Raw genomic sequence first — 20557 nt, forward strand, 5'->3', positions numbered from 1 at the left:
TATTTTGGAACTGACCTTGCACTTGCGGGGCACAAATCTTACTTGCCACTGATCAGCCTATATTTTCCTGAATTTCCGACATAGATTATCAAAGTCATAGAGTCATAGAAAAGTACAGCACAGAAACAGGCCTTTTGGCCCATCTAGTCCATGTCAAACCATTTAAAATGCCTACCCTCATTGACCTGCCCCAGGACCATAGCCCTCCATACCCCACCAACCATGTACCTATCCAAACTTCCCTTAAATGTCTTCCCTTGAGATACAAATGAGATGACCTTCTCTCTCTTCATCCAGCAAATCCACCATTCTGAGAATCATTTGCACATTCCTGGAATACTTCCTCATTGAAGATATTGGTGATTCAGTGCAGCCAATCCACATGTAGATTAATGTCATCTACAATTATTGTAGTATCTTTGCTATATGTATCCTCCATTTCTTACTTAATGCCATCTTCTGCTGTACCACTGTCAGTCAGAGATCTTCCACCGCTTCGCTTCACTAGGCTCAGCCCAGATTTTCACTTCTTCATTTACTGAGATAATAGCCTCTTACTGTTGCACTGGCTTTGTGCTTTACTAATAACCTATTTTCCATTTTGCCATTTTCTAGAACTCTGGTACTCATAAGGGTTTAAAGGTACAGCTCTTCCCTTAGCAATACAGATGCCAGATTCCAGGAGGAAGTATCTGGAGGTTCATAAGCCAGTCCTCAGCAGGGGAACGGAGGTGGAGAGGGTCATTATCTTTAAATCCTAGGCATTATCATATCAGAGGTTCTGCCGTGGGACCAGCATGTAAGTGCCATTACAGAAAAGGCATGACAGCACATCTACTTTCTCAGAAGTTTGTGTAGGTCATATAAAACTCTGGAAAATTTCTATAGATGAACAGTGGAGAGTAACCTGACTGGCTGCATCACAGCATGGTATGGAAACACCAATGCCCAAGAATGGAAAAGCCTCCAAGAAGTGGTGGATGCATCCCAGCCCATCATAGGCAAAGCCCTCCCCACTGTTGAGCACATCTACAAGCAGTGGTGCCACAAGAAAGCATCCATCATCAAGGACCTCCACCATGCAGATCATGCTACAAGCATCTGTAAGGACAATACACACCCATGCAATCATCTGTTTGAACTTCTACCATCAGCAGACGTTATAAGATTCTCTATGCCTGCGCTTCCAGACTGAAAAATAGCTTTTTCCCCAGAGCTATAATTGCTCTGCTTGCTACTTTTAATACTGGTTTTATGGCTGAGTTGCACTTTTGTACTGCTGGACATTGCTTGTACTGGCTGGTTACTTGATTTTATTTATTGTTTATTTATTTTACTGGTTGTTTTATAGCATTGAGTATGAGAGTTGCAAACTCATTTTCGCTGTATTGGTGCATGACAAATTGTACTATGCAATGACATTAAAGAAATTTCATTTCTCTTCTCGCTGCTGCCATTGGGATGGCATTTTCAGACCTCCAGGTTTAATAACAGTTACTACCCTTCAACCATTTTCAACAGTTACTACCCTTACTATGCTCCTGAACCTACATGAATAATCTCAACTCTAACTGATTCCACAATCTATGGACTCACTTTCAAGGACTCTACAACTGATGTTCTCAATATTATTTATTTATTTATTTATTGTTTTATATTTGCAAAGTTTGTCTTTTGCTTATTGGTTGTCAGTCTTTGTGTGCCATTTGTAATTGATTCTATTGTAATTCTTTGTTCTACTGCGAATGCCTGCAAGCAAATGAATCTCAAGGTAGTATATGGTGACATATATATACTTTGACAATAAATTTACTTTGAACTTTGAAATTTAGCCTCCCCGCCCCGAGTCACTCAAAAACTCTCAGAAGAGTTTTCCTTAGTCCTGGCAGCGTCACTGATTCCCACATGAGCCATGACAACTAGATATGCCCCCTCCCACTCCTGAAATAATTGCTCCTCTAGCCACCAGGTATGTAACAAATTTGAATAATTATTTTCTGGGGAACAGAGAAGATAAGATGCGATTTAATAAAAATCTTCAATATCATCTAGCATCTGGACAAAATGAATTAAGGCCTATAATTAGAAGGTTCAGAATTAAGGCGATTACGAAAAGAACTAGCATTCACAAAGTAAAACTATTCATATAGCAAGTAATTATAATCTGGGATTTGCTATGCAAGAGCAGAAGGAGCAGATACTATCGTTACTTTCAAGGGACACAGTAACTGAGAAGTGGGGCTGACACGATTACTTTTACAGATAGCACAGACTCAATGGGCAAAGAACCTCTTTCTGTGCTGTGACATGCAATTTTAATTCGCTGTTTTACAATTCCACGGGAGCAAGTCCTGGACCTGCAGGAGATAGGGAGCAGGACACAGAACAGTGATGCCACAGTTAGTGCTGCATATTCACAGCACCAGTGACCCAGGTTCAACCATGATGTTGAATGCTGTCTGCATATGTTCACCCTGCGACTGCATGGGTTATCCTCAAGGTGTGTGCCAGTTTCCACCCAAAGATGTATGGGTAGATTAACATAAATTATCCCTTAGTGCAGGTAAGTTGCAAAAAAAATTTAAATAGCTTGTGAGAGAAAAAAAATTTCAGAATTACTGGGAAATAGGAAGGAAAAATGGGATGATGTGATTAGTCTGCAGAGAGCCAGCATGTATTCAACAAGCTGAACGATTGTCTGTTAAAATAAGTAAGTAGTAAGTTTGGATGATTCCAAGAAGCAGGCAGGGTTGTGGTTGATACTGCACATTGTTGCCAAGAGTTTCTATTTATTTTGAGGTTTCTTTCGAGTTTCATCATCTGACATGCATGTACAACTGCTACATTTTCTTACCACTCCTGACCCCATGTTGTCTGAGCAACACAAAGCAGTCCTGTAAACAACCTTGCCATCACTTCCACACACTCTATTGCCTTCCAAGAATAAATTCTTTGTTGTTGCTCCAGAAATAGCCTGTTTGATCAAAGGCCTTGAGAAGCAGCATTTGTACTCAGCTAATACAGCTCGAAGATCCAGGGGCCTCCTGGTGGATCTACTGTCCATATTTTTCATGCTCACTTGTTACGTGTCCAACTATGTGCCTTAGCGACTGCACCAAAATGTGAGTATCTGAGCTAGTGCATGGTCTTTATGTGTCCTGTAATGATGAGGGGTGACCTCTTCAGAGGAGCTGTTGACTTTCTCTTGGATCCTCTCCTGTGGGAGATTAAAGACCCAAATTAGAGTTGTCAGGCTGAAAATGAGTGCTACGTTATCATTATGTACTGCATCATATTTCACCTACCACTAATAGCAAATCAATATGAATGAGTGCTGTATATTATGTATTTGACATTTACTACATTCAGTGGAAAGCTGGGGCCCATTATCTCTCTGCCTCCAATGGTCAACCACATCGAGATTCTAGTAATTCAGGCACCTCCTCTATAAATCTACTGAGGAATGTCAGGAAGACCACTTTCTCATAAGTCTGTGCTCTCTTCTCCTGCAAGGACACAAAACCTAAGAGTGACGAACAAAGCACATGCTGAATGGAAGAACAGATGAAATACTATTGTTGAGTATACCATGAGGAATAGCATGATAATGCAGAAAGGTGAAATTAAATGAGAGTAGTAGATGAACAGAAGTGTGTGAAAGGAGATACATTTGTAAAAGAATGGCTATATTTGCATGGAAAATAAGTATGAAGGGTTATCTGCTTAGAATAGGTTTGAGAAGGCAGACTGAGGCTGATGGGATGGAAATCACATTAGGTTATAGGTAAATGACCAATATACTCACCCTTCCTGCTCTGCTTTGTTAATGAACCCTCAAGCATTGTATCACTTTCATTGTCAAACCCCTACCACGTCTCCATTTTTTCACAGGAAGGTTTCTTCCTTCTGATAAGAGGAAAGACCATCTCCCTATAAACCCTTAATTCCCTAAGCACCAACTCCAGAGAGGCACTTCTAAATCAAGATGCAGCCTTTGAACATTTAACTTCCATTCTGCCACTTCTGCTGTTGAGCTCCCAGCCATAACTAATCAATCAGATCGGTGCTTTTCTGTCCGAGCAGACTCAACCAATGTTGGGCAGGTTAACACCTGAGAATAGGAGAGTTCATGAACGTTATCATCAACCACAGTAAATAAGTCAAGGCTGAAATGGCAACCATCCTCAACCAGAGTGCCTGAAGAATGATCTTGCTGAGCTTCCTCAAAGATCCCCAACCTCTCAGAAATCAGAGATAACCAATCAGATTCACTGCATAAGATTCGGACTGGATCTGCACAGGTACATCAAAGGCTTTTTAGTTCAACAATGTCTTAATAATATCATATTGAAATCTTGTGTGGTAGAATAAGCTATGCTGTGATACAAGATATTTCTGTGAAATTACGACAATCCCATAAACCCGATGGTTAGGAAAACTCACCAGGTATGATCAGCCACTAGAAAGGAAGAAAAATCCCATTACAAGTCAACTATAACCTTTCCATTGTCCTCTCAATCATCAGCTAGCATTGATATTGTCAATAAACATTTTTTTTAAACTTATAACTTGCTCTTCTCACTCTTCTTGCATTCCTCCAGGCATTTTCAATTCCAGATTTCGTTACAACTTTAGTCCAAATATAATAATAATAATAAAAAAGCTGAATTCCAGAGGAAAAGCAAAAATGACTGAGCCTTGAAATCAAAGAAACATATAGAGTGAGTGTTGTGGAGCTCTGAAAGAATTCAAGTCAATTAGAATTAAGAGTAAGATTTCCAGTGGCTGCATTGCACCTCACACAAAGAAAGAAGGTTTTAATTGTTGGCTGCCAATGCTCACACAGTATCCTAGGCTCAAAGAACTTCAGTTCTTCATCCATGAGACTCTCTCCATCACAATGTCAGAAGAAGGGATGTTTGTTGATCATTGCCCAGTGCTCTGTTCCAGTCACAACTCTTCAAACATGAAACTATTCCACTGCCTCTAGAGCACAACCTGGACAACACTGATGAATGGATAGTTGCAGTCACACGACACAACTGAAAAGTAATGAATCTCCCTGCTAAGGCTGACACCACCTCCGCCACATATTAACAAAACTGAAGAACAGAAACTTTACCAGCCACATTAGGACAACAGCCATTACAAGGCATGAGCCAGTAGAATGCTGGAAACACTTCACCTCCTGGGTGAGCGCACCTCCAACAATTACCATCAACGATAAACCATTCCACTTGAACTGGCACCCAATCCACCACCTCACACATTAATTCTTTCTACCATGACTGGAATATGCATCAACTACAAAATACACAGCAGTCACTCACCAAGGTTACAGTAATAAAACTTCCCAACATGCAACCTCTAATACCTGGGGCACCCACTATTTGAAAACATCAGAAATTTCCACATTCCACTCTTAGTCATATATTATCATGCCTTGAAAATAATTGCGCCTTTATCATCACTGCCTCTAAATGAAGCTGTTTATATAACAGCACTACACACCTACACTCATCACAAAGGACAACATCAGTTGAAAAGGACAGCATTAGAATCCCAGTCATCGTCTTTTCTCCACCCCCTCCACCTCTCATCAGGCAGAAGATACAAAGGTTTCAGAGCCTGAACCACCTGGTTCTCCATTATCAGACTCTTGACCTCTCATACAGTAAAAAGGTGAACTCTTGATCTCCTAATCTAACCTCTGGTTGCCCTTCCACTTTCTGCACTGCACTTTCTCTGTAACTGAACATCCGTGTCCTTTGTACTACCTCCGGGTGGTAAGCAAATAAAAGCTTTTCACTGTATCTCAGACATGTGACAATAACAAACCAATTCCATTCAAGTGTTGGACAATATTTCCTGGTCTTGCAATGATACTCAAATGCTATTGAGTTATAGAAACTCCAAAATCCAATTCGCGTTTTTGCAGTGCGCCTTCAAATGCCAGATCTGAAATTAACTCATGAGAGTCATTGCTTATGTCATTTGATTCAGAACACTGGGAACACTGCTGAATGTCACCAGTAGACATGCTGTACCTATGAGTCAAATTCTTACAGGCTACCTCCCCCCCCCCCCCCCCCGCCACCACCACCTTACTCATACTTCAGCAATTTAAAGCCCAACCCAAAGAACATCTGAAAATTAATAAGTACACACAGAAAGAAAAGGGACTATTTTATAGCGTGCCTTAATGAAAAAGGGAGAAGCAAAGGGGTTCAAGAAAATAATTTCAAACCAAAGGCAGAGCACCACAAGTTAAAATGAGCTGGGTCCATAAGAGACCAACTTCAAAAAATGGAATTTGGGGTGAGAGAAATTGACATATAGTTTAAGAAGGTGACATATAGTTAAAGAATAATTGTTTAATTACTGGGCAACCAGAATTGAATATAGGTTAGCTCGGATAGGATAGTGAATAAACGGACTTGTGTTGGTTAGAGCATCAACAAATTCTGCATGATCTAAACAGCATTGAAGGAGAGTGGATGAATTACTATTGAAACCAACCGTGGACTGGCAAGTCTTAAAAGTTGAGAGAGTTTTAACAACAGACAAACTGAGATAAGGAGCAAGCAGAGGCAAGTATATATTGGCAGTATTAGGTATAAAGAGAAAGAAAAATCTTTTCAGCATTCAGCAGACTGAAAATCTGTAACTCATCCAGCACTGAAAGCTATTAAGGAACTCTGAAAGTATAGGTGGATTGAATGTTTGAGAGGCATGGTCAAGAGATAGAGCTGGATATCACCAGACTATTGATAGTCACTTACTCCATATTTGCAGATAGAGTCACCATGGGGCACTAAGTGCAGTAACAAGTGGAAGGAGACAATTATCGATCCTTGGATTAGTCTTGAGGTAAATAGTATGAGGTGGGAAGTGAGACAATTGGTTGAGTCAACTTGATTAAGACTGGGTAGATTAGAATAGAAAGGACCAAGCTAAATCAATCCTACTTGTGGTGACTAATGAAAAGTATGATTAAAATTCAAAATTAAAGAGAAATGATAATACACTATGATAACTTGCATAAATAATTTAAATTCTCACCACAAAAAGCTATGAAGCGTAAACAACAACTTTTAAGATATTTTGGAAAGATTTGGGGAAAGAGATATCACTTAATTCAATCAAGGTTATTCCAAATGCTCTTTTCAAATTATTTAACTCTCTACTGAGCAGGAGATGGAAAATTTTAAGATCTCACTTGACCATGATAATAAAATCCAACTACGTCATGAGAATATCGATCAACACATTTCAACTGCATGACCTCCTCAACTTTCAAAGATATCTGTTCTCCTCTACATTTGGTTCTTGCTCCATTAACTCACAACTTTCAAGTTTCTAAACTCTAGAATTCCTACTTAGAAGAACTGGCCCTCTCTGCCTTTCTGTCTTCCTTCAGGATGCTCCTTGATATTCACCTCCTTCTGCCTCATCTCGGAGAATCGTGATATGCTTTGTTTTATATTGTTCTTATGAAATACTTTGAGGCATTTTACAATGTCAAAAGCATTGTACAAGTATTACCAATTGTTGTAATCTCTGCTAATTTGAACCCTGACTGCTCCTGAGCTTAATGTAGGTACTTTGAGGAAAATCATCCTGGAAAATTATGGACAAAGTGCCTGTGATAGTCTATCAATTACAACAGATGGTTAGAAAATAAGTTACTCATTTCCTCTGCAATCTCTCAGTGTGTCTTCCCATCACACCATTGTCCAGTGCTTATAAATTCAGCTTGAAAGATGTATGTTATTACGTTAAATAACTTAAAAATAATTTTTAACCATTACCGCAAAAAATGAATCAGGCTCCAACACTGCATTCCAAAATAATTATGCTCAGATGCTAAATGTACCTGTATAAGTTTGTTTCTCATTCTGAGAAGGAGAAAAAGAACTATTAATATGGCAAGTATTCACTTATCAAGTGACATTGAGAGGAAGAGATTTGTCATGAATACATTTAGCATTTGTGCACAAAAATCTCACAGCACAATTCTAAAGACTCAATGCTTGACTACTGACAATCTTTTCTTAAATATATCCTTCCAAACTAATAAGGGCAAGCAGATTGACCAGGAATGCCAGGAAGTCCACAATAACAGCAGAACAATTTGGCCATGGCTGAAGACATGGAGAGTTGGCACTGCTCAGAAGTATTTACAACCTATTTCAGTTAAAGAAAGGAGAGTAAAGTGCAAAGAAGTCTATGTCCTGCACTATTTGAATCAGCCAAAGAAAACTGATCAATTATTTCTCCCCAAATTAGCTAAGGTACATAGTTTGATTTATCTGTTCTTCCCAGAAGACCACTGATGTTTTTGTGTGCATTTATTGTGATGCAGAATAAATCAAATGTGATTCAAGCTGGACGGATCTAAGACTTATTTGCGCTCTTCACTGATTGTATGTTCATAAGAATCTGCACTCCTACTTCTGACTGGAAATAAAGAGAGTTAATGTAGTTTGGAAAACCCATAAAGACCAAATAAAATTATGGGTTGATATATGGAGGACCAAGAAACAAGAAATGATGCTGAATTTCTGTGGAACATTGGAAAGGTCACAGTTGGAATTAAACATGCAGCTTGGGACCCAAATACAGGAAACCAGAAAGGACATAGAATGGCTTGAAGAGTTAAACTACAAACTAACTTTGTGTCAAAAATATGGGCAATTTTCACAGGAAAGGAAAAGCTAATCTTTACACCAGCTATAACAGGTTTCATGTCACAGCCAGACTTTTTCTGTTCAATTTTTTACATGCATCTGTTTGTGTGTCTTCATAATGACTAGATGTTTAATGAATGTGAACTGAACTGAAGCATGCTTTGAAAATAAACACCTTTGAACTGCATGAAATATTCTGAATTTGAAATTTTCTGAATTTCTAACCTATATTTCCTTTCTTACACTTTTTTTGTAAAATATACCTGTAACTAGGTTTTCATGTAACAGCAATTGAAAAAATAAATGCTTATCTTTTATCTAACAATAATAAATACAATTTTCATATGTTATTAGGACTCCAATGCATAAATAAATATTACCTATTATTTTATTTGCAACACCTGCTAAAACTGATAAGACAAGTTACTGAAGCCAGGTAAGGTTCATATCTCAATGGCTTCAGTTGGATATTTGCCACTAGTAATAAAGTGAATTATAGCTGTGTGTTTTCTATGCTCAGGTTGCAACTTAGTCATGGAGCAGATATTGTATAAACAGTTCCTGACTGGAAAAGATACTACTTTTGAAATCACAATATTGTTTTGGTTTGATTGAACAATCTAGTGTAGAGGTTGAGCCAACTTAAAGCCAATTACACTAAAGCTGTGACTGAATTTAAGGCACAGTTGGCATAATTGATATTTCACCCTCAGTTTGAGAAGTAGTCTGGGATAACATGGACCAGTTGTTTTTCTTTACAAAAGGTTACTGCCTCTACCTTGCAGACAAATAAGATGAAAAAATATGTACAAAATTCAACTTAGTTGCATGACTGCAAAGAAACAAACATAAGAAAAGCAAATAAAATCGTAAACAGAAAATGCTGGAAACACTCAAAAGGTTTGTATTGAAAGAAAAAAAATATTCGAATTTGAAATGACTGCAAGGTTTTGGCCAGCCTTTGTTCAGCATTTTGAAAACACATGCTAGTTCCTTTTCAATATCTCTCATAAGGGTGACTAAAGAACATCGAAAACTTATAATCATATGTGAGTGATGCAGTTGAAGCTAAGACAAAAATCCAACTACATAAAGCAAACTATCTCTTGATAGTAATCTGTAATGATTCTCTAAATAATGGATTTACATGTGAAGAGAATTTGACCTGAAACAGTAAATTCATTTCCACCTGTACTTCTGTTGCTGACTTGTGATGAATTCTCAGCACCTTTTGAGGTGGAGATGGAACTAGCAGGTTTCCATCATCTGTAATACCTTGTTATGTGTTTTGGACAAGTGAATTTTAAACATAAAGCATTTTGCTTTCAGTCAGAATTTTCAGGACTGAATGTTGAGTTGGCAGTCAAATCATGTATTTAGGTACACACATAAACATTATGCTTGGCTTTCTCTCTCTTTCTGAGCAAATTAATTTGAACCTGGAAAAGATAAATTAATTTAGTTATCTTTTAGGGTCATTCACAAGTGTGCACTATTGTTGATTAAAAAAAAGTTTGGCACAGCATATAGACATAGAAAAATAGCATGCGCTGAATCCTACAAGCTGCTATTCTAACTAAATACATCAACTTATTTGGCTCTGAAGAGCTAGTCCCATGACTATTCAGAGTTTTGATGACATCCACAGGTAGTATTATCAATCTCAAATTAAAATAATTGATGCATACCATTAAATGTCTCTCTTGATACAAGAAACAGTGATGATATGTTTCCTGTGTGTCTGCAAAATATAATGCAAATAAATGATGCAATGAGTTTGAAAATCTCAGGGATGTGTTCACTCAATTGAGAAGGCTGCTTTCTGTGTGCTTTACCCTTACTGAAAAGTTTTTGGAATGACATCACTCTGGTTTCACGACCTATAATTTCACACTAATTACTGTTGAATTGGTATCCACATTCAAATGGAAAAATCTTTTGCTATGGGAATGGGAAAAAATGGATGGGATTAGCAGATTCGCTGGTGTGCTTTATGTAACAACTTATAAAAATGTGTTTGACATTATAATTTTATTCATTGTAACAACATGGATGAAATCTGCTCCAAACTACTAGGCAGAGCCATGAGTTTTGTGTGGAAGCAAACTACTGGGACACTGTATTGGCCTCCCAGTCCAAAATGGGAAACATGTGATGCCGAAATAGATTTTTTATAAAGCAGAGTGGAAATTAATGGGGAAATAGATTTATGGAGAAAATAAAACAACATTTCAAGATACAAGAAATAAATCTGGAATAGAAAAATACCCAAAAGGCCACTAGGAATTATCTGTGAAAACTATTTTAGTCTCATGTCTGGCTGAGATAATCAATCAACTAGCAACTGGATTGCATTAGAAATTAAAAGCAAAACATTAAACAGTCACTGGAAAAGACTGTTAATAAGTGTGGAATGAACAAAGGAAGCCAAACAATTCAGATTTTTAAAAGAATGGTGATATTCCATTAGTGCATCCCCACCAGTAACCAGAGGACTCACTTGTTATATGAAATCATGGGACATTTAACAATAGGATCCGTGCTTACCATCGTTTGCTTGCGTTTTCTCCCTGGCCTGCCTCGTCTTTTCTCCTTGTTTCTATTTTTCTCTGGCTGCTCATCATTCTGTATCATAAAAACAAGGTACAGACAACCAGATGACTTTTTTTGATAAACGATGATGCAGCAGGTTATTAGAATGATCAGCAGGGCAAAAATCTTCCATTTGCCATTTTCAAATGTACTGTAAAGGACCCTTTAAGTTATCTTCGACTAACAATTTCTTCTCTACAATTTATTTAATTTTCTGGCAACTTGTCGATTCTGATGGAATTTCTTCCAATGAACATTTTTTTGACGTGAACATTCATCTCTACAGAGATGATGCCAATGAATTGGTGCGAAATCTCTTCTCCACCATATTTTCAGTGTGCTCCTCAGATAACAGATCATCACAAAGATAATTTTAACCAGAAATGAAGAATTCAAAATGAGAAAGTGGAGGAGAAAGGAGAGAAATTCTGGTTCTTGAGAATGTTTTTGAAGAGGAGAAGAAAGTAGCCATGCAACATGGTTTAGCATGAGAGTTCCTCAGAGCAATGGCTGAAAAAGCAGCCTTTGGTGGTGGACTGGAGAAATGAAGAACAAATCAGCCCATTAAAGTTAAAGGAAAAGAAAAATGTAGGTTGACATATACAGGTGAAGAAGATTGCTCAACTAGTCTGAAATGAAGCCATTGAAGGATGATAAAGAACTTGAAGTTAATTTGCTGGGGAACAAGATCCAGTTCAAGTGATTTGAGGGTATGTGCAACTTTGTATGGAAGACAGCTTCACCTCTAGATTAGTTGAACATAGACAAGAGTTCAAAAGGTGTTGCATGTAAGAATGCCATCCTGAAAATGATGAAGGAATTATACTTTATAATTTACTTTGAGAGAATAGAAACCTGGTGATGACAAAATTTGCTATTAAAAAACTCAATTTATGATTAAAGTTAATTTCAAATTTGCACATCATTTTCCTCAGCTCGCAATTAAAAAAAAGAAATCTGATCAGTTGCCACCAGAGCCCCAAAAGATACAAAAGAATTTTTAAACTGGATGAGTTCAGCTTTCCCAAGCTGAAGCTGAAGCTGATGGAAAATACAACTGATCCAGCACAACATATCACATGGGCAACCTGAAGGTAGAGCAGCAAACATCAGGTTTCCAGATAATGGCTGCTGTTGGATGTCTCTATATTATGCCTGTTGTTTAATGCAGTTAGAAGATAACAGGGAGGGAGAACAAAGATAAAGCTTGAGATAGGCAAACAGAAGACTGTGCATGTGAAACAGCTGAAACCCATTGAAGAGGTGATTTGTTATTTTGGATAGGTCCCAAAAAAAAATGGGTGCAGATATCCCAATTAACATGCACTACGGTTCAGAAGCAACCAGTTTCCAGAGAGGTTTGAAGTTAAGACAAATACAGTCAGCAGCTGGTTCGCCATTACATTTAGACCAGTAATTTCAAAGAAATCTGGAAAGCACACCTTTGTAGAACAACAACCAGTAGAAAACACTCAGCAACTAACCCACACTATGTTGGTGTTCCTTTAAACTGTGCTGGTTAATAGGGAGGGTTGGGTGGTGGAGGAGTCTATCCTGCCACCAGATATGCATTGAACTGTGTAAAATTAAAAAATGAAATAGCCATAAATTGTACCCCCGTGTTGTTAATGCTGTCAGAAAATTAGCTTTGTACACCGATTGCTGACTTTGCAGACATCCCATTGCCATCAGCATAACACCTTATTGTCATTAAGACAGGCAACGTGACATGTGGAACAAAAGGTCATTCATACATTGATCATTTTATCAGAACCAATCTTCCACCAATAATCCCACAAGGATGTTGTAGTTATTGTCAATACAGTAAAATCAGGGAGGAAAAGCCACAACAGGTGGACCAGGACTGGAAAACAGTGGAGGAAATGGAAAGTTAAATAATTTTATGACAACAGAATAGTAAAAGAAATACAACCGGTGGAGATTTTAATAAGGTCAGGCCATGAATTGGTCAGCAAACACCTTGGAGTGGCTTAAAAATTTTTGTGGGAAGGATATAGTATTATTAGTCCTCTGTTAGAGAGATAAATCCTTGAAAATAATAATACAGGAGCATGAAGTTAGTTCCATGATAAAACAAAAAAAGGAAAAGAAATACCATGTCTCAAATGCTTCATGAATCACAATACCTTTAAGAAGCAGAGTCATGCATGACAGCAATGATGATCAAGACAATGCGTAGAATGGCAACTCAAGCAGTAATTCTCCTCAGTGGTTTATCTCAAGGTTAAATTTTGAGCAAAATGCTTCATGGCTCATTGAAAGAAATTTGTGTTTCCCCACCCCAAGAACAGTGGATTCCAGTTAACTGGGCCATCAGTTAATCAGGGCAGCCAATTATTTGGGACAACTCTTAAAGACCAAAAACTAATTCAGAAAGTAGCAGGCATTCTCTTCATTTATTTGGGACACTATGCCACTTAATTGTTCAATTACTGTCAATCAAAAGAACACAGTAGCATACACTGGATGAATTCGTGTATTGAAATGTCGATGAATGTTCTCAATCATCTAGGTCATTGTATATCAAGCAGTAGTAATTCAAGGCACATCTTCTAGGCAACATAGCAAGTCCAGTTGCCTTAATTTACTACTGATTGATATCCTGTATCGATAGCTATTAGGAACTAATACAGTTTTATAGTACCGTAGTAGTATTTGTAGTGTTCTAATTTGTTCTGCATTTCATTTAAATACATAATTTGTTACTCAGTTAAACGATTTTGTCTTTTTTCAATACCTTTTTAAGTATTTTCATGAAACTTTGGTTAATTGGGGCAGCCACTTAAATCAGCTGAAATGTAATAAATGTGATGTACCCCAATTAATCAGAATCCACAGTATAACAAATTTTCATGGTTCATGATAAGGTAGGCACTTGCACGCAGTATTCTTCATAATCATACAATGAAGTATTAGTGCACATTACATGGTCAAATCTAGGAGTACAGATAAAAGTGGCAAGGTGCCTATGGAATCAAAGTCAATCCAATATGCCATAATTATAGAAAACTAAAATGCAACAGTTTACTTCAAAAGGTCCATTCTTTATGCATATTTCTAATCCTTAGATATTAAAGGTAAGAGCTAACTGGCAAATATTGGCAACAAAAATAAACATTTAATATCCCCAAACTAAGCCACAGATCTACAGACTTTATTGCCAAGTTATTATTATGAATCAGTAACTAGCAGCAACATAATTTAAGGATTTAAATGCTTTTAAAAGCAACTTCTGGTGATTTTCAAAAAGTAATGATTTAAAATTATTTCCATAAGTAAATAAGCACAAGTCTTGGTGATTTTATTAAATTATCAAAGTTTATCTGAAGTTTATCTCCATCTTATGTTTGATCCACAACAGTATGCAAGCCACATTACAAAGCAAAGGGACAACAACAGAGCCAATGTCAATGAAGATAAGTTTCAAACAAGACTGCGGCATCGCCCCTCCCCCCAGTACCTCTCTCAATTGTTTTCCATTTCATTGATGAACTTTGACTCTAACTAACTTCAAAACTAATGGGAAGGTGTTCAACCTACACTGACCACACTCCAGAACCAAAACCGCCTGAGCATCAGATGACCTGCTGCACACGCAGATGGCATGAGTGTTTGAATGCAAGTGAAACCTAAGCTCCAAACCATTGTACTCCCATTCATTGAGGATAGGCCTTGAACCCAAGATCTGCAAGAACATGAACCACTACAAACCACAAGACAATCTGCAGGTGCCGGAAATCCTCTCTACATCCAGTCATTTAGATATTCTCTCATTCTTATTAACACAACTGGAAATAAAACAAAAGTTGATCTTATCACTCCTCATGTGGTAGTCCTGCTCTCCTCTGAATTAGGCGGGAGGAGAAGATGGCAGCGCGCCTGCGTGTGCGCAGCCCTCCGGTGAAAAAATGATATTGTATCTGTTAAATAGGGGCCGTGGACAATTCTGATTTGATGGAGAATGGATGTGAAAGTACAGAGGAACATCTGGAGAAATTTCTGAAACGCCTGTTCGCTGCTGTCGTTACTGTGTGGTCCGGAATCTTTCAGAGGTTAGGCCTCAAAATCCCCGGCCTTGCCTGCTTTTGGCGACCGAGAAGGAGGTCGAATCGTTCGGACAGAGATGGCGCTCAGTACTCGGTGTCGGACAGCTGATCAGAGCTCAAAGTTTTCGGATGACTCGGAGTCGGATTGTGGTCGGCGTGGCAGGGAGAGTTTTTCTTCCTTCTTCCAACTGCGTGAGATGTGGGACATTTGAGAAACTTTGAACTTTGCTGTGCTCACGGACTTCGTCATCAAGTTATGGTATTATTGCACTGTTTGTAATTATATAATTATGTGGTTTTGTCAGTTTTTTCAGTCTTGGTCTGTCCTGTGTTTTGTGACATCACACCGGAGGAAATAATGTATCATTTCTTAATGCATGCATTTCTAAATGACAATAAAAGAGGACTACGTGTCTTCATAATCTAAATCAGGTTAGTAAATTTTCACTGTGTTCCCACTAAAGGTAAGTATATCCTTTCTTGGTTAAGGAGACCCAATTTGGATTATACCAGTTGCAAAGTGGGCAGAGGAATTGTTGATGGAGTGTAATCAGAGCAAAATGTGAGTTGTTGCAGTTTAGAAGATCAAATGTAAAGGGAGAGTACACAATTAATGGCAGGACCTTTAAAAGTGTGATTGTCCAAGCTTCCTGAAAGTGGCACACAAATCGACAGGGTTAGTACGGAACGCGTATGACATGCTTCCCTTTGTTAGTTGGGGCATTAAGTTCAAAGTGCCAGAAGTTATGATGCAGCTTTATAAAATTCGGCTGAGGCTGCATCTGGAGTATTATATTCACTTCTGGTCTCACAATTATAGGTAGAATGTGTAGGCTTGGTTTATATGGTGTAGAAGAGGTTTACCAAGACACTGCATGGATTAAAGGGCAGGTGCTATTAAGAAAGTTTGGACAAACTAGGGCTGTTTTTGCCAGCAGCAGATGCTGAGGTGAGACCTGATAAAAGTTTATAAAATTATGAGAGGCTAGATAGAAAGCTGGTCTTCTTTCTAGGGTCAAAATATCTAAAACCAAAGGGCTTTCATTTAAGGTGAAAGGGAAAAGTTCAAAGAACATGTGCTGGGCAAGTCATTTTTTTTTAAACAGAGAAAGTGGCAGGTGCTTTGAATACAATAGGCAGCTAAATTTAGGTTGTATAAGGTGTTATAAAGCATTGGCCAGGCCACATGGAGAATTGTGAACAATTTTTGGCCCCTTATCTGAGAAAAGGCTTGCCGGCATTGGAGAGAATCCAGAGGAAGTTCATGGGAATGATCGCAGGAATGAAAGGGTTAAATATATGAGGTGCATTTGATGGCTCTGGGCCTAAACTCACTGGAGTATGGAATAATGGTCGGGGGAATCTCACTGAAACCTATAGAATATTGGAAGGCCTAGATAAAGTGAGGGTAGAGAGGATGTTTGCTATAATGGGCGAGTCTAGGAGCAGAGGGCACAGCCCCAGAATTTAGAGTAGAGATGAGGAAAGATTACTTTAGCCAGAGGGTGGTAAATCTGTGGCATTCATTGCCACAGACAGCTGTGCATGCCAAGTCATTGGGTATATTTAAGGTGAAAGTTGATAGGTTCTTGTTTAATCACAGCATCAAAGGTTACAGGGTGAAAGCGGAAGAATGGGGTTGAGAGGGATGATAAATCAGCCATGATGGAATGGCAGAGCAGACTCGATGGGCCAAATGGCCCAATTCCGCTTCTATGTCTTTTGGTCTATGATCTAAATGTACAGAGAATGGAGGGATAAGATAAGGACTGTGTGCCGACAGTAGGGATTAGGTAGCATTAGTTTAATTAGTTTGGCATATCATGAGCTGAAGGGCCTATTCCTGTGTCATACTGTTCTAATTTCCAAAGCAAATTATGGTCAACACTGAGCAAAGGCATGGATTCCTGCAGTCACTGGATATTTTTAGGCTCTAGAAATGATGAGATATCCCTGTGTTCTCCAATATGATGGGTGGAAATGATCATAGTCCCAAATGTGGGATCCAGAACATATAAAATCCCCTTTTTTTTCAGTATTCACCATCAGGAGAACTGAACAAACCTATTGTACATTGATAAGCAGGTGGACCCACAGAAACAACCTAACCACCGCAGACTCAGCTGTGAGTCACACTGCTCGACACCAATGGACACATTCCAGCTGGGCATACTTTGCACGTTTATCAAATGTTCTTTGTTAAAGGACAAATGTAATAATCAATGGAACTAATACATACCAAATGCTCCATAGGTCACTATAAAGAAATTTTTAAATATATTTCCATAAAAAAATTCTCTGTATGAAATTTGCATTTTAATATTATGAATTTCAATGAACTACTGTGAATATCATAAATACTGCTTCAATATGTCAAATAACTATTTCAGCATTATCTTCCTTATTAAGACATATAATTACATTTTTATTAATAATTCCCATGAAAGTAAACAGTGGTTCATAACGAGGGTGTGTGGGTAAAAAAAAATGAAAGAGTTTATTGTTGAAATCTGAACTATCAAGTAACGATGATCAATATATTCCCAGACTGATTAGCAGTAAAATTCTGCCCTGTTTAAGTTTTGCACCTTTCAGACTGACAAGGAATTGGAAAGGTTGTCTCAGCTGCACGTCTTGCTCAGCTCGCAGACACCCTGGGCTATAAACTGGTTAGCCCTTAAAAAGGGTGAGTCGGTAGGTAGACTGTGATGCATGACTAATTCAAGCCTTTTGGGTGGAATGGGGGCAGTGTGCCAAATGTGTGCTTCATGGTAATTACATCAATTGTTGCCTTCAGCCAGCTCTCCCAGCTCTGTTTATTGCCTGGGCAGATCAGTAGGGATCACAATATTGTTAGTGACTTGCAGAGCTTAAAGCTAGCCAATACATATTAGCCGGAGTCCTGATTTCTTTCCTAACTGGCATCACTTAGGACTTGCCTGCGCATCTTAATGGGGAGATGCACTGTAGTTGGAGCAGGCAAATGCCTCATTCTCCAGCTCAATCAAGCCTGGAAAAGAGAAAAAAATGACTGACTATGGCTTTCAGTTGACTGAAACCTGACCAATGGAGAAGGAAAGAAAGACCAGTGGGGTCAGGAGACTCTCTGAGCACAGGTACTTGCACTGGAAACAATATCTCTTGGGGTGACTAACAGAAATGTTACCCTGACAATCTTGATGCAATGACTCACAAAGTTTCATTACTTCCCATTAAGCAACCAAGACTAGTGAATCTGAAGACCAGAAGACTAACTGCATCCTAATAATCATGGAAAATCATGTCACAGGAGAGAGAGAGAGAGAAGAAGAAGTTCAAACAATTGCTATCAACAGAATAAAGGTAGTCAGCAAAGTAACGAGACTACAGGCTGCCAAGTCTCTGGGACCTAATACTGTACCCTGCCTTTAAAGAGCAGCTGCAGAGGTACAAGGTTTTGAGATCTTCCTATATTTTCCAGGGTAAGATAAGATTCCAGTGGATTAGAAAACGGTAAACATAATTCACCACCCCTCCCACTTCATTCACAAAAGGGAAAAACAGAAAGCTGGAAACTGTTGGCAAGGTTTGATTATCAAAGAGAAAAGCTGCCAATGCTGAAAATCTGAAATTAAACCAAAAAAAAATCAGATTAAAGACAGCAGACAACAGGAATTCTGCAGATGCTGGAAATTCAAGCAACACACATCAAAGTTGCTGGTGAATGCAGCAGGCCAGGCAGCATCTCTAGGAAGAGGTACAGTCGATGTTTTGGGCCCAAAACGTCGACTGTACCTCTTCGTAGAGATGCTGCCTGGCCTGCTGCGTTCACCAGCAACTTTTATGCGTGTTGCTTGAAATTCCAGCATCTGCAGATTTCCTCGTGATTAGGAGGCAGCATCTGTGGAGGGAGGGAAGGGGAAATAAATGCTGTGTTTTGCATATCACAATACTAACACTCTTTTCTCCCCCCCCCCCCCAATTTATGCTCCCCTGGACAATCAGCTGCAGTTAACATGCACTTATCTCCCTCTTTTAAGATTGCATTTGTATTACCTTGACAATCTTTATTTTTGCCCCTCCTCTACCCATCAGCAAATTGTTAGGACAACACGAAATCTGCAAAGGATATACTGTATAGACAGGCTCAGATAAAGGGTATATGTTTGGAAGATGCAATATTAAATTGGAGAATGTGAAGTTATCCACTTCCATGAAAAGTACAGCAAAGCAGATTATTATTTCTCTGGATGAAGGTTTTTAAAAATTGCTTTAGAGAGGGATATGAAAACATGGAAAGTTAGTGTATAGATCCAACAGGCAAACAGAAAGGAGAAGGAAATGCTGGCTGTTCATTTTATACTAAATTGCTTTTGATGAGATCACAACTGGGGTGCGACATAAAATTTCTCTCTCCTCTTTTAAGGGGACATAGCTACTTTGGAAGCAGTTCAGAGAATATTCTCTCAGCTGATTCTTGAGATAATATGTCTTATAAATAATGTCTGTGCAAACTAGTTCAGTATTCACTGGAGTTTAAAAGGATGTGAGGAGATCCTATCAAACTGAGGGAAGCTTGTCCAGGTAGTTGTTTAGAGAATATCTCCACTATTGGAGAATACTAGCCCTCACAAAGGAAGTTTCAGAATCAGGATTTACTCAGTTAATGCGAATTGGGAGAACTTCAAAATACTCGTGGAACCAGGTTTCATGCAGCATGCCCATTTCTCAGCTCCCACTGCAGAACAAGAATGCAAGGCTTCATTGAGACTCAGAGGCTTGCTATCATAAGCTGTTATATATTTTGTGCAAAGTAGTTTCCAGGGCACCATAGCAGTCCATCAAAATGTTTTTCAATACATTACTAATGCCAGTGATATCATATTCTCTTTCATATAACAACTTTCACAAATCTTCTGGCTGGGAAGTGTGGGCGTCTCCTGGTTGGCTCCCATTCCCCTTGGCACCTCGGCTCGCAGGGCTGACTGCCTCCACCAAGACTCCCAAAAGAGATGGGGGAGATTTTGAACAATTTCTTTTCTTCGGTATTCACTAAGGCAGCGATCCCCAACCACCGGGCCGCAAAGCACGTGCTACCGGGCCACGAGGAAACAATATGAGTCAGCTGCACATTTACTCATTTCCTGTCACGCACTGTTGAACTTGAACATAGGGTTGCCAACTGTCCCGTATTTGCTGGGACATCCCATATATTGGGCTAAATTGGTT

General features: G+C 38.7%; 1 protein-coding gene across 12 annotated transcripts in view; it reads right to left on the reverse strand.

Moving 5' to 3' along the window:
* dnmt3ab (DNA (cytosine-5-)-methyltransferase 3 alpha b) overlaps positions 1-20557 on the reverse strand; it is a 514213-nt gene that overhangs the window by 454024 nt on the left and 39632 nt on the right. For 8 of the 12 annotated variants that reach the window (XM_072251366.1, XM_072251371.1, XM_072251370.1 and 5 more), the window contains exon 3: positions 11238-11315. The exons of 2 other annotated variants lie outside the window; for them this stretch is intronic. In XM_072251366.1, coding sequence (XP_072107467.1) covers positions 11238-11315 — 78 coding nt within the window. Of the gene's footprint in view, positions 1-10378; positions 10432-11237; positions 11316-20557 lie in introns of those variants that run through there. 2 more of the 12 variants (XM_072251374.1, XM_072251367.1) reach the window with 1 other exon arrangement.

This window comes from Mobula birostris, chromosome 2 (genome assembly GCF_030028105.1).
Source record: "Mobula birostris isolate sMobBir1 chromosome 2, sMobBir1.hap1, whole genome shotgun sequence".
Classification (NCBI taxonomy): domain Eukaryota; kingdom Metazoa; phylum Chordata; class Chondrichthyes; order Myliobatiformes; family Myliobatidae; genus Mobula; species Mobula birostris.